General features: G+C 35.5%; 1 protein-coding gene across 1 annotated transcript in view; it reads left to right on the top strand.

Moving 5' to 3' along the window:
* Positions 1 to 16,744, top strand: part of UHRF2 (ubiquitin like with PHD and ring finger domains 2) — a 77,060-nt gene that overhangs the window by 40,846 nt on the left and 19,470 nt on the right. The window contains exons 5-8 of the mRNA XM_055302327.1: positions 7,854 to 7,963; positions 10,543 to 10,729; positions 14,454 to 14,577; positions 14,844 to 14,951. Of these exons, the coding sequence (XP_055158302.1) occupies positions 7,854 to 7,963; positions 10,543 to 10,729; positions 14,454 to 14,577; positions 14,844 to 14,951 (529 nt within the window). The remainder of the gene's footprint in view (positions 1 to 7,853; positions 7,964 to 10,542; positions 10,730 to 14,453; positions 14,578 to 14,843; positions 14,952 to 16,744) is intronic.

Raw genomic sequence — 16,744 nt, 5'->3', positions numbered from 1 at the left:
ATGCCCTGAGCTAAAGGCAGATGCTCAACCACTGAGCCACCCAGGCGTCCCCCAAGGTCATTAACTTAATCATGTCTACAAAGTCCCTTCTGCCGTGTAACATAATATTCGCATGTTTCCGTACTTAGGACATAGACATTTCTGGCACCCATAATTCTGCCTGTAATACCACTGAAATGTTAATGCCCTGATTTTTGTTAGCTGTTGTGTGCCAGGCCCTGTTCTAGGCACTAGTTATAATGAGTATTCAGTAAATAGAGTGTTTCACAGAATCTGAGATAGATTTTGTGTTTTGGTTTTTGTTTTTTAACATGTCAAAATGTATCTTAAAATTACTATTGAACTGAGGTTGGGTTTTTGGTTTTGTTTTTTGTTTTTTAAGATTTTATTTATTTATGAGAGGCACAGAGGGAGAAGCAGGCTCTCTATGGGGAGCCCAATGCACGATGCCATCCTAGGATCATGCCCTGAGCCACCTGAGGTTGGGTTCTTTCAGAGATTTGAGTTTGCTTCTGCTAGGCACCTCAAGTACCATCTAACTTAAAATTCTCTGCTTGAGCTTCTTTAGACCACACAGGTAGTATGAATTCATATCTGCAAAACTTGTAGTTCAATTTTTGGGATACTTTTTCTCCTTGTACCCAGTGATAACATTGAAATAGACATTTGGGGGGGGGGCGTATTTGTTTTGACCTGTTTATTTTCTATCTCTACCAGGAAGGTAGTTTATTTACTTATCTTAAACTGTGAGAAGAGCAAGAGCCATATAGTATTCTAGCTTTATTTGGAGGTCCTTCTTAGACCCCTCATTCCAAACTTCTTTCTTTCTTACAATTTCATAAAATTATCATTGGCTTCCGTTTAGAGTACCAACTTTGGGAGTTCTTCTTAGACTACCCCATTGCAGGCCAGTTTCTTTTTTGGTAGTACATAAAATAATGCATTTTACAGTTGTCAGTTTATTAGATTCATAGTATTTCTTGAAGGAAATTTTTTTTGTGTTTGACTTAGGGCTTCATCAGCTTTGTGCAAAGGAAATGGATGTGGTAATCATTCAACTAAAATGATAGGTGAATAAGTGAACAAGTGATTCTAGTTTTGAAACTTTTTTTGATATTTATTGAAGCACCTAATGAAGTACATGGAAGGTTTGTGTTTCCAGGTAGAATGGAATAGCTGGCAGTGATTAGCATTTTTGCAGAAGATCCAGATTGAATATCATTATCATCTGTTTGAAGGCAACAGAGAGGCAAGGAGAACTACAGGGCCTAGGACTCTGGAATGGAAAGAACTTTAGAAGCCAGTTAGTTGGTTTTTATAGTTGCTTTTTGCCCTGGGAACTTTGCTAGTAATGGATGCAGAGCAGATGTAGTTTAAAGCAACTAGGGGCATGGTAGAGACAGAAATCAGAGCTTTGGGCAGTTAATTGGGATGACCTGTTTTCTTCACATGACTTTTGCTGAATACTGGCATTTTGCTGAGCAGGGAGGCTAAAAATTTAGGTAAACAGGATAGTGGAATTTTCAGCAGTCTTAGAAAGCAAACATGGATTTTGGGATCACTGGTGGTTGGAATGGTCCCACAGAGTATACAAAAAAGGCTCTTAGTTGAAAACTGTGGCTGTGTAGACTAAGCCTTACCAAGACTGTAAACAAGCCTTGCCTCAGCGTGGTTGCTGATGAAGATGTTGAAACACCATATTATCTCCCCAGTAGAAGGAAGATTGTTCCCTCCTATGGCATAGAAACATCTGAATGTTTTATATTTATAATATTGAATTTTAAGTTTGGTTTGGTAACATCTTTATCTTGGCTTCTTCTTCTTTTTTTTTTTTTTGCAAACTGTTTTCATTAGAAATGTATTTCTAAAGAATTTTTTGTGTTTTCAGATGTTGTTCCATTGTATTCTAGTTTACATTGTTTCTGGTGAAAACTTAGTTCATATTCTCTTTGTTTTTATTGTTTTTCAGCAGCATTATTCGCAATATGCCATTGTGTTTTCTTTATATTCATCCTGCCATGAAGCCAAAAACATGCTTCCAAAAGACGACAGGTCTACATAATCAAAAACTAGAAGAAAAACCAACAATAAAAATGAAGCTTATCTTGGGGCACCTGGGTGGCTCAGTCATCAAGCGTCTGCCTTCTGCTCAGGTCATGATCCCAGGGTCCTGGGATTGAGGCTCAGAGTTAGGTTCCCTGCTCAGCAAGGAGTCTGTTTCTCCCTCTCCCTCTGCCCACTTGTGCTTTCTCTCTCTCTCTCAAATAAAATCCTTAAAAAAAAAAAAAAAAAAAATCTTGATAACCCAAGTTACCAGACAGGAGTTTTAGAATAATTATGATTAATATGCTCCAGAAAATAGATGAGAAGATGAATTTCAACTGAGAATTGGAATCTGTAATCACATGGAATCTGTGAAATCACTCTAGAACTAAAAAATACAATATCTGAAAGTAAGACTTCATTAAATTGGCTTAACAGTAGAAGATAGTAGTGAACTCAAAGGCAAGTTAGTGAAAAATATCCAAATTGTGAAACCTGGAAAAAACTAGGAGAAACAACAGAAAAAACTGTTGAACGTATGGGACCTGGTGAAAGATACGCATTACATCTGTTTGTAGTTCCTGAAGAAGAGAAGGGTGAAACGATATTTGAAAATCATCCTACTTTTGAAATTTCCAGCTTTTAGCACAGATTGAAGTCCTGTGAACCCTAAGCAGGATAAATACAAAGAAAACACAGCGGCATATTGCAATAATGCTGCTGAAAACTAAAGATGAAAACTCAGCTCATGTTCCTTTTGTTTTTATTAGAAATAATATAAGCTATAGAACACAATGGAACAGCATCTGAAACACTGCTAAAAAAAACTCAGAGATGTTACCTGTTTTCATTAGAAATTTCTATCTTGGCTTCATTTTTTGGTAATCAAACCATACCTAAGAATTCAGTACCAACAGACTTGCCCTAAAATACTCAAGAGTTCTGTAGACAGAAGGAAGGTGATCTCAGAAACATAGAAATACAGGAAGGAATGAAAGAACAGAGGAAGGATAACTATATGAGTAAGTACAGACAAGACTATTCACAACAGTAGTAAAGTTTGTGTAGAATAAAATGCATGACAACCATGCAAAAGATGGGGGTTGAAAAATGAAGCTATGAAATTCTGACCTCAAGGAAGTAGTGAAATTAAACTTAGATTGATTTCTAGGGTTTATTTACATGGTATATTCTCTCTAAGAACCACTAAATTAAAATATATTAATAAAATTATTAAAATTTTAGTCATTAAAATTATGTAAATATTAAGCTATTAACAAATTAATAGGGTGAAATGGACTAATCAAAAAGCAGGCAGTTAGGGGATCCCTGGGTGGCGCAGCGGTTTGGCGCCTGCCTTTGGCCCAGGGTGCGATCCTGGAGACCTGGGATCGAATCCCACGTCAGGCTCCCGGTGCATGGAGCCTGCTTCTCCCTCTGCCTGTCTCTGCCTCTCTCTCTCTGTATGACTATCGTAAATAAATTTAAAAAAATTAAAAAAAAAAGCAGGCAGTTAAGAGTAAAAGAAACAAAAGGGTAGGTAAAATAGAAAACATAGCAAAAGAGTAGAAATAAACCCAGATGTCAGCCATTTATATTAACTAAATGTGAGCTAGATATTACTGGTAAACACAAAAATCAACAGGATTAAAACAAAAAAAAACTCATATGCTATTTATACAAAAGACTCCTTAAAATATGAAGTCGCACAAGTTAAAATTACAAGGATAGATGGAATTCCAGGTAGATGACAACAGCATAGGTTTTTAATCTCCCTGAATGTCCCTATGCAAACATATAGGGCAACTAAAATATCTAATCCAAACCTCATGGGCAACATCTTTAACCATTCAGGGTATTTATAGTATCCCCTACAAACATCAAAATAGCTGGTGGGATAAAGCTGAAAACTACAAGACCAATGTTGTATCAGTACCTGTGCAAGAGGTAGGAAAGGGTAACTATAGGATATATGCTGGACCCAAGAACTCTGAAATAATAAAACTAGTTGAGCAAACGGTTTTGAGAAGAGCAACTATGGTGGCCATCTCTCAAGATGACCCCCAGTGATTCCTACTTCAAATATTCACACCGTACCCTCCCACATCTTTCTTTAGGGTTATTCTTGTGACCAGTAGAATATGGCAGAAGTGTTGGTTTACCACTTCCAAGATTCAGTTATAAAAACATTGAAGCTTCCATTTTGGGCTCTCCCAGATCATTTCTTTTGGGGAAGCCAGCTGCCGTGTTGTGAGGATTCATACATCCTGGTGGTCTTGCCCTATTTGAGCCTTTAGATCTAGATATCGCAACTCTGGTCAACAGCGTGACTGAAACTTTGTGCAAGATCTTGAGCGAGAACTACCCAGCTGTGCTACTCCCAAATACCCAATTCACAGAAACTATGAGGTAATTTTTGTCTTAAGCTGCTAGTTTTAGGATGACTCGTTATGTGACAGCAAAGACTAAAGCTAAAAGGGGTATGCACACCAGTTTAGATGAGTACAAGCAGTGTGCAGTAAGATTTTGAAAGGATTAGAGTCCAGCGAGCTCTCAAAATAACCTAGCTAAAACTATTCAGGACAAAGCCCCATACAGAAAAACTACTGGAAATGCAATCCAAATTGACTAGAATAGGGACAATGAAGACAAAAGAAAAAAGATTTAGTTAAAAATAGGGAAGGAGAATAGAGCTAGGAGATTTCAAGAAGTAAGCTTCCATAGTACCTTTTTTTAAAAAAATAATTTGGGGCATAATTTACATGAAGCAATATGTAATATTTTAAGTGAATATTGGCAAGTGTATATAGCCATATATACACTTATATATATATACACTTATATACATTATGGTTTTGAATACACCTCAAAAAAATAACAATTAAAGAAAGTGAGTTCTATGGGACTTGGTAGCTGTGAACTAGTAGAGCTAAGTGAAATTATACCCTCTAAGGGTTCAAGAGATATGTAATTTGACATCAACGCCTTTTTAAAATTATATTAAGTTAGAAGAAAAGGGGGAAAAAAAAGATGTTAATCCTCATTCCTTTTAAGGAGAGTCTCCCAGAAAGACATGCATGAGTCGAGAAAAGATGAACCAAGGATTTTAAGTGTAGCTAAACTGGCCTGCAGAATAAAGGCTGGAGACCCCATTATTAACTTGGAAGAACTAGGGGAGCTGTTCTCATGGACACTTCCTGGGGAATGTTCTAGAGAATTAGCTTCAGGCCATTAGGATAATTGAAGAAAATTTGACCTAAAGAGTAGTGACAAACATTAAAAAATATTTTTACATTTAGAAGTTAGGACTAAAGGAGGTATATAAAGGAGAAAGTATAGTATGTAAGGATTATATGATCTGACATCATAGATACAACTGTAAGATGGCAGAAATACACAAGAGAATTTAAAACTGTTTTCAGTAATCATGACAACTGGTAAGAATGTCCTGTGTGTAATGTAGGATAAGGCAAAGTATTTGTAGCATTCTAATTTAGACATCCCTGGTGTTTTTGATAACTACTTTTTTCTAATGGGGGAGAAAGGAGAAACAGAGACATAACTGTTTTTTAAAAAGTATATTTGCCCTTTGGTCCTGAATTTGAACAAAATATTTGTGTGAACTCATGAAGTATTTTGTACTTATATTCCTGTATATGTTTAAATTTTGTAGCTCTGTCCACCTCAAAGTGATCAGCCCAGTTGCACTAAGTTTTTCTAGTGCCTGAAGTATTTTGAAATATTATTTCCACCCAAAAGAAACTGGGCTTCCTTATAGATAGGACTCCAGGGTAGAGACAGAAAATGTGCAAGATGAACTTGGCACATCTTGTCTTAGGGATAACATGGAAACCCACAGGCTGCTAAGTTGTTAGAAAGATTGGGAGTCAACTGGAAGTTCCTATTGGTCAAAGATAGTTGGAACATCAACAAAGAAGATAACTATGTTGGATTGAAGCACCTCAAGTATGTATGTGAATTCTTAGTAATATAAAAGAAACTCATTGGTCACCTATATAGGACATTAGAGGCTGTTTATTAAAGTTGCCAAAGAAAGCACTTAATCCATATTTTTTATATGATGTATCACTGAGTCACCAAATAATTGATGGGGTCAAGTTTCCTTTTATGGAATTTTAGCAAATAAATGAGAAAGGAATGCTAGAACTGGAACATCAACACTTTAAACCCCGGTGAATTAATCTTAGCATTGAGTATAGATAGCTGCTGTCATCATAGGAAAAGACAACTAAATAAACTGGGTGCTTCCTAATAGAATAGACCTATAAATCACCAAAACATGAACCTGGATTTGATGAAACATTTCTAAATGCAAGGATTGGCAAAAAGGGCCAGATAGTAGTTTTAACCTTTGACAGCCAAATGGTCTCCACTGTCACAACTACTCAACTCTGCCATTGTAGCACAAAACCAACCATAGAGAATACATAAGTGAGTTAGGTGTAGCTGTACTGCAGTAAAACTTTATTTAAAAAACAGGCAGTGGAACAGGGTTTTCAACCTCTACTCTGGATACAGCTATCAATTTACTGAAAATACAAATATCAAAAAAAATCTACTTAAATTATGCTTTGGGAATGCAAATACCAAAATCAAGATAAGACTTGACTGTCAGATAAAATATAGAGGGAACTCTATAGGACAAATGGTGATGGTTCTTCAGGTTGTAAAGAAAAAGCTAATGTGGGTAATTGATAGTCTCTAAAACACAGGCAAAGCTATATGATATGCTTAGGAAGACAGGTGGTAAGACTGAGGAAAATTAAGGTAAATATAACTCCTGGAATAAAAGAGATTGATATTGAGAGGGAGCTTGTCAAGGGCTTCTGCGGTAAACTGTTCTGTCTCCTCATGGTTGGTGACTACAGGATGTATACCTTATAACTGATTAAGCTATATACATTTATGCAGTTGTCTGCATTTGTGAATATTTGACATTAAAAGTTTTAAAAGTGTTGCATGTGAAAATATGTAAAAGTTCACCAAGCACATTCTAACCCCCAAAAAAGTACACTTGTGATACAGAATGCATTTCTAGAGGTAGAGACATTTCATAAGATGATTTAAGAATCCTAAATCTAGGGCAGCCTGGGTGGCTCAGCAGTTTGGCACCGCCTTGGGCCCAGGGGCCTGTCCTGGAGACCCGAGATTGAGTCCCATGTTGGGTTCCCTGCGTGGAGCCTGCTTCTCCTTCTGCCTGTGTCTCTGCCTCTCTCTCTCTCTCTCTCTCTCTCTCGAATAAATAAATAAAATCTTAAAAAAAAATCCTAAATCTATAACCAAAGTTGACAGAGTAAAAGGAGAAATCTATATATAATATCCATAATAATAGCAGGAAACTTTGAAGAAGCATATGCAAGCAGGTGTAAATTCAATACAAAATATTGAATATGACTTAGTATCTGAAGGACTTTTCATTTTAATGTCCTCTTTTTACCCAGAGACTATATTTACTAGAAATATGTTGTAAAGAAATCTTTTATTTTGGTTGATAATCATTTCATCTAGTGTTTAAATTTACTACATAACCAATTCAAGCCAGATAATCTTGGTGAAGTCTGTAACTTTTTTCCTAATATTACACTAAAATCACACTTAACTTTGAATAGTAACTAATCACTGTTGGACTTTTCCTGCCATTGGAAACAATAGCTCAAAGTGATTTAGAATAGCTACAATCCCAATTTTAAATCAACAAAGTTCAGTGGGTTTCCCAAATGACTCTTAATTGTTTGTATATGGCTTAGATTTTGCTGGCAAAATTTAACTTTTCTTCTTTTTTTAAACAGGGGTTCTGAAGGAAAACTAAATGACTGCCAGATAAGATTCGTAAATGAAATATTTAAGATCGAGAAACCTGGAGCTCATCCCCTGTCGTTGGCAGATGGAAAGTTTTTAAGTATGGATTTTTCTTGTGGATTTAGAGTACATATGTTGTATTTGGTTGGTATTTTAACCACCCAGGAAATAACTTTTGAGAAAATATAAAACTTGTAGATCATACAAACATTTTCAAGACAATAATTTTGATGTAAGATCCATTTTGGTTTAATGGATTTAATGGAATTTTCTCAAATGGCAAAATTTGTTTTCAAAAAAATATTTTCTCGGCATTTTATTGACATTTTCTTGGTTCCTTGATTGTAGATTCTATCCAAATAACCCATTTGGTAATTTTGTGACTACCTAAGATTGATTTTTCATAATGAGACCTATTTTATATGAGTAGATAGAATCTGACTGACAGTAATGGATTGTTGAGCCTTAAATTTCTAGGAGGTAATAAATGAAGTTTAAACAATTGTAAGAATATTAGAATGTAGCCCTACCTTTTCATTGTACATATTGTATTTGCTTAATATCCTGTAGCTAGTTGATAACAGACTAGATTCTGGATCTTAAGTCATGGTTCAATCACTATCTTTCCAAATAGATTACTGTCTCATACTCTGTTAATTCTGGATTTTTTGTGGGAAGCAATTTATTGGCTTTGTGCCATATGTCAATATCTAGTATATTTAATTTTTTAAAGATTTTTTTAAAGTAATCTCTACAGACAACATGGGGCTCAAACTTACAACCCCAAGATCAAAAGTCGCATGCTCTACCAACTGAGCCAGCCACAAGCCTCAATATCTTAGTATTACTTTAGAAAAATACTCCCAACTAAAGCCTTTTGTTTAACCTTGCAAGATTACAGCAAGACAATATTTTTTTTTGAGACTGCAGCGCTGATATATCTAGATTTGAATTAAGAACCTTCAGGCATACTCTGTATGAGGACTTGTATGATTATATCCTAGAAGTAAAGGTAACTTAAGTACACCTATTTCTTTTTTTCTTTTTCTTTTTTTTTTAAACTTATTTATTTTATTTTTTAGAGTGCAGGGGTGTGGTAAGGGCAGAGAAAGAGAATTTCTCAAGCAGACTCCCCCCTGAGCCTGGAGCCTGAAGCAGGGCTTCATCTCACAACCCAGAGATCATGACCTGAGCTGAAATCAAGAGTCAGATGCTTAACCAACTGAGCCACCCTGGTGTCCCTGAGTAAACCAATGTAATGTGACTTAGTCATTCTCAGTAAAACACAATAGAAAACCAAGATAGATGAGGGTTATTTTGTCTTTGTTCTCTCTCAGCTACATCTGCATGTATTCTGCTCTCTCTCATTGTCCATATCTCTCCTCTGCCTAATACTAATTACAGAATAGCCACAACTTTAAACTTGTATGTAAAGAAATCATTTCAAAGCCACAGCCAGACTGTCTTTGATCACATCACTCTCCATACCAGAAATCTACACGTCAAAGGCATGTTTGTAGATCTCTTATGCATCCATTACTTATATGTTATCATGGCTCCCTTAGTGGAAATGAAACAGAGTTATCATCTGCCATTCATTAGCAAGAATAGCAGTGACCATTCAAAGAGAGTACTGAAATCCATGCCTTTCCCCTCCCCCTCTTTTTTTCCCCCCATATGATTCCCCATTTCTCACATATATGCCAGATCAGCTCAAATATGGTAAATTTCCTTATAAATGTATTGTGTACATTTGTCAGAAATTCAAAATCTAGAACAATAGTAATTTAAATATAAGACTCCTAGGATGTAATCACCCTAGCAATGTATATCATTGTAGACATCTTCCATTATCTACATAATTCATCTTTGTGTATTAAAAATAAAATTTCTGCAGTTCCCTTTTTGAATTTTAGATATCTGATTACCTCTGTGTTACAGTTCTTGTAAACTTATCTTATTTTTAATAAAATCTTTCCAGCCATTTCTCTTTAGACATTTAAATTTGATTTTTGGTATTGCAAACATGAAAATTTTTCATGTGCATATGTATATTTTAGAATTTCAAGGGAACACTTTGACAAAGGTGTTTGTATTTAGATAGTTTGGGGGGGGGCAATAAATGCTACACCTCTCACTTGCCAGAGTTTGAATCAGTTGACAAATAAGATAAAAATCAACTGAGTTTAGAAATGCTATTTCTGTTACTCCTAAAAAGTGTGTTGGGGGCATAGCTTGAATGGGATTCGAAATGGGCTTGCTTACTCTTAACAAAATCGGTCCTCCTCCTCCTAGGTTAGCCCACTCAAGGAAAGGTTTAGGTCTGAGGAGAATACATGGTATTTAATAGTTCCATTTATTAAATAGTTTGACCCAAACAACTTTGCTCCACAGAATGTTGTATTCCCGTGAAATTTAAAGATACCTTTTGGTGCCCTGGTGAGTTCACTGCATTGCCCCTGGAACTTTCAGTCGAGTCAACACAAATTTTAAAGGCAAGAGTATACAAGTATAGAATGAAGCTCAGGCATTTATTCTTAAAGTCTCACTCTTGATTATTCTTTGTAGTTTTTCCCTATTCATTAAAAAAGCTGTCTGCTATTTTATGTGTTTTTCTTTATAAGATTCATAGATGTAAAAATTATCTTAAGACTGGGCTTGTTACAATTTTATTAATAGGGAAAAATGATCCTGAGTGTGACATTTGTGGTGGAGATCCAAATAAGAACTGCCGTTCTTGCTCCTGTCATATATGTGGTGGAAAACAGGAACCCAACATGCAGCTTCTATGTGATGAATGTAACATGGCCTATCATATTTACTGCCTGAATCCACCTTTGGATAAGGTCCCTGAAGAGGAGTACTGGTATGATCATCAGGGTTTTTTGTTGTTGTTACTGTGTTAAGAATTGAATGTGAAATATGTATTTGAACCACCAAAAGGAAATTTCTGAAGATATATGATGTGTGTTAAAGATCTGAAAACTTTTATAGCCAGTGGTTACTTGGCATTGACAACTTTATTTGGTTATTACAACAGCTTGTGAACTGGTCTGTAGCTCCATTTTTCAATCCTTGCAGTCCTTCTTCTAATAATGAGTCTGTATTCTTTCAAAAATGCAAATCAGATTGCCATAAACTCCTTTACTTTAGAGGCTTTATGTCGCCCTACAGGGCCTTGCATACTTTTTTAGTTGATTTCTCCAGATGTATTTCTAGTCATTTTCCTCTTTCATTTTCCCAAATGTTCTATACTCTGGCCAGATTAAATATCTTTCAGCTCCTTAAGTAAGTTGTATTCTTTCTCTCCTCTGGGCTTTTACACTTGACACATTTTCTCTTGGAAGCATTTTCATCTTTGCTTAACCTTCAGGATGATATTTATCCTTCAGGTTCTCACTTAATTATGACTTCAACTGGGAAAACCTTTGTGGGGGGGGTCCCCTCTACCCCCCCAGTTATTTTATTATTTTCCTTTCTTTTATACTTTTTAATTTTAATTTTTAAATTTAAATTCAGTTAACATATGATGTATTATTAGTTTCAGAGGTAGAATTCAGTGATTGATTCATCAGTCATGTAGTACCCAGTGCTCACTACATTGTGTGCACTTCAATTTATATATATAAAAAAACAAACACAGTATCTGTGAAGTGCCATAAAATGAGGTGTGCCTGTAATAACCTCACAATTGGGTAGCTGGTATGACTGTGAAGAATAGATTGTTTTCATTCCTTTGGCCTCTCCCCACCTGCTGGGAAGGTGGTTACTGTATTACCACAGAGGCTGTAAGGGTGGGAGAAGGGAAGGCATATAACTCAGTCCTTTCATTCCCTACCTCTACCTTGCATGGTCATCGATTGAATTTTACCATCTATAAACTGTAATTATATTTCCTCTAAAGTCTCATATATTTTACTTTTTATTTCTGTTTAGGATAGTTGTTCTTCTTTACAGTGTAAACTCCTCTACCTGCTCTCACAGTTCCATAATTTTACATTTTCAGGAACTTCACTACTGTAGTTCTCAAATTGCCATTAGTGGGTCATTCTCCTTAGTATCCTGGAATCTATTGTATTCCAAACACACAGACCCTCTTCTCTTCATCCCATTTCTTTGCTTCCTTTTATGGCAAAGCTTCTGAAGAGCTCTCTGCATTGATTTCTACTTCCTCTCTTCCCATTCATACCTTGGCTCTCCAGTTGGACTTTCCTTCCACAGCTACACTGTATTTATGTTAGCCTTCAAGACACTTTCTGTGTTGCCAGATCCAGTGGTCACTTCTAGGTCCTTTTGTTACTTGTACTTCTCAGCTCCCTGTGTTTATAGGTTGTATGATACCATATGACCTAATTTTCATCATACTCACTTGGCCTGTCCTCCTTCATCTGTTTTCTCCTATCAGATTTGAGTTTTCCATAGCACTACTCACTTGGCTTTTTGTCTCCGTGCTTGTTCCCTGGATGACCTCCTCCAGTCATGAGACTTTAAATATCAAGCTAACAAGGTTTTAAATTTTTCAAGATCCTTGTATCTAATCTTCCCTGAGCTCTTTATTCCTGTATTCATTCAACTGTGTACTTCATGGGCATCACAAGATTAGTCCAAGTGGAGATCTTGATTTCCATAAAACACATCCCCTAAAATCCTGCTTCTTCCTCAGTCTTCAGTAAATGCTGTAATTATCTACTTACTCAGGCTGAAAAGCTAAACTTCATGTTTGATTCTCTCTTCATCCTCCTCATGTATTCTACATCTAATACATGAGTAGGTCTTGTCAGTTCTCTGTCCTCTTTCTCCACTCTCCCCCTTCAGTCCAAACCAGCACTTCCCTGAAACTGCATAATAAATGCCTGACTATGCATTGCTTTACCAGCTATACTTTCTCCCATAGCAGCAGCACGATCTTATTAAGTCCTGAATCAGGTTACTCCTCTCTCTAAAACCCCCTCATGTCTTCCTCTTGCACTGAGATGGCATGTGCTTAGGTTTTCTTCAGACTTGGCCCTGCCTGCTGTATAACCTCATTGCTTATTTCTGTGCAGTTTATTTTGCTAAACTTCAGACCCACCCACCTTTATGTTTTTCAAGCATACCATTCTCAGGACTTTTCTACTTGATGATGTCTTTTTGCCCATAATGCACTCCCTGGCTTCTTCATAGGACTGATTTCCTTTGGTCTTAACTGTAATAGCACCTCAAACTACTCTATCTAAAGACACATACCGGACGAGCACTGGGTGTTATACTGTGTGTTGGCAAATCGAACTCCAATTAAAAAAATATACAAAAAAATAATAACACATACCATTTCTAATCACTCTTAGCACCCACATAACCCTGATGTATCTCCTTTATAGAACTTTCTGAAATTGTTTCACTATATGTACTAGTTTTCTTTATTCTGTACAAACATTCTGATCAGTTATCCCCAGCACCAAAATGGTGCCTGATATATCTTTTTTTATTTCTCCAAATCCAGTTGTTCACATGTTCAACCTCTGAACTGATTTTCTCACCAGAAATGGTATCTGCTTTGCCCCTACACGCACTGATGAAATTATAGTTTTAGAGGTTAGCACATTGGGTAAAATCTAGTCTTAAGAACAAATTAATTTTTTGAAGCCTCCTGATTTCCCAATTAGAAGGGGTTTTACTTAATATTTATTACCTTCTCCTGTATTTTAATTTTTTGCCTTGATTTTGCATCTATATATTACAACCTAATTAATTTTCTTAGAATCAGGGACAGAATTAGGTTTTCTTTCCTCTAGTACTAAACAAAATATTTTGTAATTAAGCAGTCAGAATTACTGGTGGGCATAGATGTCTTTTTTGCTCTAGAGACTATATGGAAAAATAATTAAAATGGAAAGCATAGGCACATTAACGATTAATGAGGGGGGCAGTGGCCAGTTGATCTTTGTTCAAGTTTGCATTCCTTGGTGATATAGGCAGCTTCATCTGATTCTACAGACTTATTTATACTTTGCTTTTTAGGAATGATTTAAGGTAGCTCATAATGATAAATTATAGTAATGTGACCAACTGGAAATAGGCTAAAAGACAAAAAGTATAGGAATTAAAATAGAACCTAGAGATACGGCTAATATAAACAAGCATCCTTGGATCCTGTATATTACATCTGATAGATTATACATTTTTGACTTTGAGAGTTTTAATAACCGTTTTAGATGGAGATATAACCAATTCATTTGCATCATTAAATATTCAGTCTAGGATCATCTATTCTTGCTACTTCTGTATTAATAATTAGGAACTTCAAATGAATAAATTCTATTCTCCAGGTTAATGATAAGATCAGAGTTTATAGTACTATTTGAGTTGGACAGCTTTGGCTTTTGAATAATCTTTTACATTCTTTAAAGGAATGATAAGGTTTTGGTTTGGGGTTTTTTTCCTGCTAGCTTAACCATGTAAATATTTTGAAAAGTTTAATATTTAAATGCCACCTGAAGATCTGTGATATGCACCAAGTATTACATCTTAAAATTTGTTCTGACCTAGAAAGGCCATTCTGTCATTGCTTTAATAATATGGTATTATCAAAATTCCTTTTTCTTTTAAAGGTATTGTCCTTCCTGTAAAACTGATTCCAGTGAGGTTGTAAAGGCTGGTGAAGGACTCAAGATGAGTAAAAAGAAAGCAAAGATGCCATCAGCTAGTACTGAAAGCCGGAGAGACTGGGGCAGGGTAAAGAAGAAATTCTCCTTTTCCTCCTAGTTGTAACGTTTATAACTATAATGCAAGTTATAACGTTTCAATACCAACAGTAGTAGTGATATAAATTACATTTTCTATCTCAAAAAGATTAATAAATTACTGTATTGCTTACTTTTGCTATAACTGTTATGTTAATTGTATCAGTAGGTTTCTATTTTATTCTCATTTTATGGGAACTAAGAGCTTTAATATTTGACATAACTAGTTTCTCAAACAGCTTATTTGTTAACTTGTAGGGAATGGCCTGTGTTGGTCGCACTAGAGAATGTACTATTGTTCCTTCTAATCATTATGGACCTATTCCTGGGATTCCTGTTGGATCGACATGGAGATTTAGAGTTCAGGTATGTTTTATATTGGCTTTTTGAAAGGGTGAAGTTGGAGATAGTTAAAACTGTAGCATTGTCAGTATCTATTGATTAGAAGTGGACTAAATAGTGTTAGAATGAAAGATTCTCTATAGGATGTGTAAGCTCTTCCTTATACTTTAAGACAGAGGGCCATACATTATGGAATTAGGCATCACCTATGCCTTTTCATCACTTAGTTTTAACGTTCTGAAAGTTAACATTATTGTTAAGCTTTCTAGAGGATTTTTTTTTTTTGCTAAGAATTTAATATTTGAAAATATTAAATTTTTTTTCTTTATGTAAGTTCTCATTTAATATCATTGAAATTCAAGAAAGCTTGCTTCAGGTGTTTGCCTGGGGCTTATCCTTTTGAATGAATGTTAAGTTATTGATCAGAGGAAGTGACCAGATAACCCAAGGATAAAATTACTTATCTCTTCATCTTGAAGGCTCTATTGTATTCATTTCTAACTTCTTGTTTAGAATGGTTTTATCATTATAGAGAACTTAAAAGTTTTTCATCTTTTTGTTTCAAAGATAACCACTTTAAATAGCTTGTTTCTACTGCTTTTGTCTTCATATTTTAGTTTATGAACTTTTTTCTATGGAAGATGAGCATTTAGTTGAACACATTCTTTGTTTTCCCATCCTTGCAATGGTTATAATTTTGGCTAAATCCATAAGCATGTTTTATAGTATGACTTTAGCTCTTTAAATACAGTAAAAAAAAAAAAACTACAAAGAAATATAAATAGAATAAAAAGTACACTTAGTATATTCTTAATTGCCTTGTTTGTTTGCTTCATTTTTTTGTATCCTTGTTACTAATTTATTCCCAAACTCTAAAAGCTCTATTGATACAGTCTTAGATGAGTTTAAGGTTGTTGGCCTGAGCACAACTACAAAGATGGATTTGCCATTTAGGAAATGGGGAAGAGTTAGATTTATTTTCATCAGAGTTGGTGAGGTTGGGAATCAAGTGGTCCTGTCTTCTGGAGTACCTGGTGTTTTCAAGGTCTAAACTTGGGTTCTAATGCTTTTATTAGCTCTCATTGGCTTCTAATGTATGTCTTTCCCAACCCCACTATGCAGGCTTGGATTTCAGTTTCTTTTTCTCTAAGAACAATAATATGATAAATAATTCTAATACTTATCTCAGGGATTTTGAAGTACACAAAGTGACACTGTTTTAGTGAACCAAAATTGAAGATACGTGGGAAGAAGCAGTAGGCCAGTGGAGTAATAGAATAGCATGAATACATTTTACATATTAGGAAGCATGTGTGTGTAACATGGCATAGTTTTGGCTCAAACATATATGTTCTATGAAGGAAAAGCTGGGATAAGAGTTAAGGCTGAGAAAGTAGATAGGAGCCAGACTGAGAGAAGGTAATATGTAATACTTGGGGCTTACTATACAATACGACCATTTAATTATGATTTAAGCAGTTGAATATTAAAAAGCAGATTTGTTCTTCAAAGTGTCCTTCTGTTTGTAATGGGTAGAATGGGGTTTGAAGGGAAAAACTGGAGGCAATGAAAAATGATGTTTATATGACTCAAACTAAGATTACAGCAGTTGAGTAGAAAAAGATGTATTTGAGAGATTTAGGAGATTGAATCAGCAGTATTTGTGACCAAAATAGGTTTGAAGAATAGTAGAGAAGAATGAGGCTAAAATGACTGTTGCCTGGGATGACTGGGCTGCTCAGGATCCTCAGTTAAGCATCCTATTACTTGATTTTGACTCAGTTCATCATCTCAGGGTCATGAGACTGAGCCCCTGC

This window comes from Nyctereutes procyonoides, unplaced genomic scaffold (assembly GCF_905146905.1).
Source record: "Nyctereutes procyonoides isolate TBG_1078 unplaced genomic scaffold, NYPRO_anot_genome, whole genome shotgun sequence".
NCBI classification, from domain to species: Eukaryota; Metazoa; Chordata; class Mammalia; order Carnivora; family Canidae; genus Nyctereutes; species Nyctereutes procyonoides.
The sequence above is the reverse complement of the archived record's forward strand: the minus strand, read 5'-3'. Positions and strand labels throughout refer to the sequence as shown.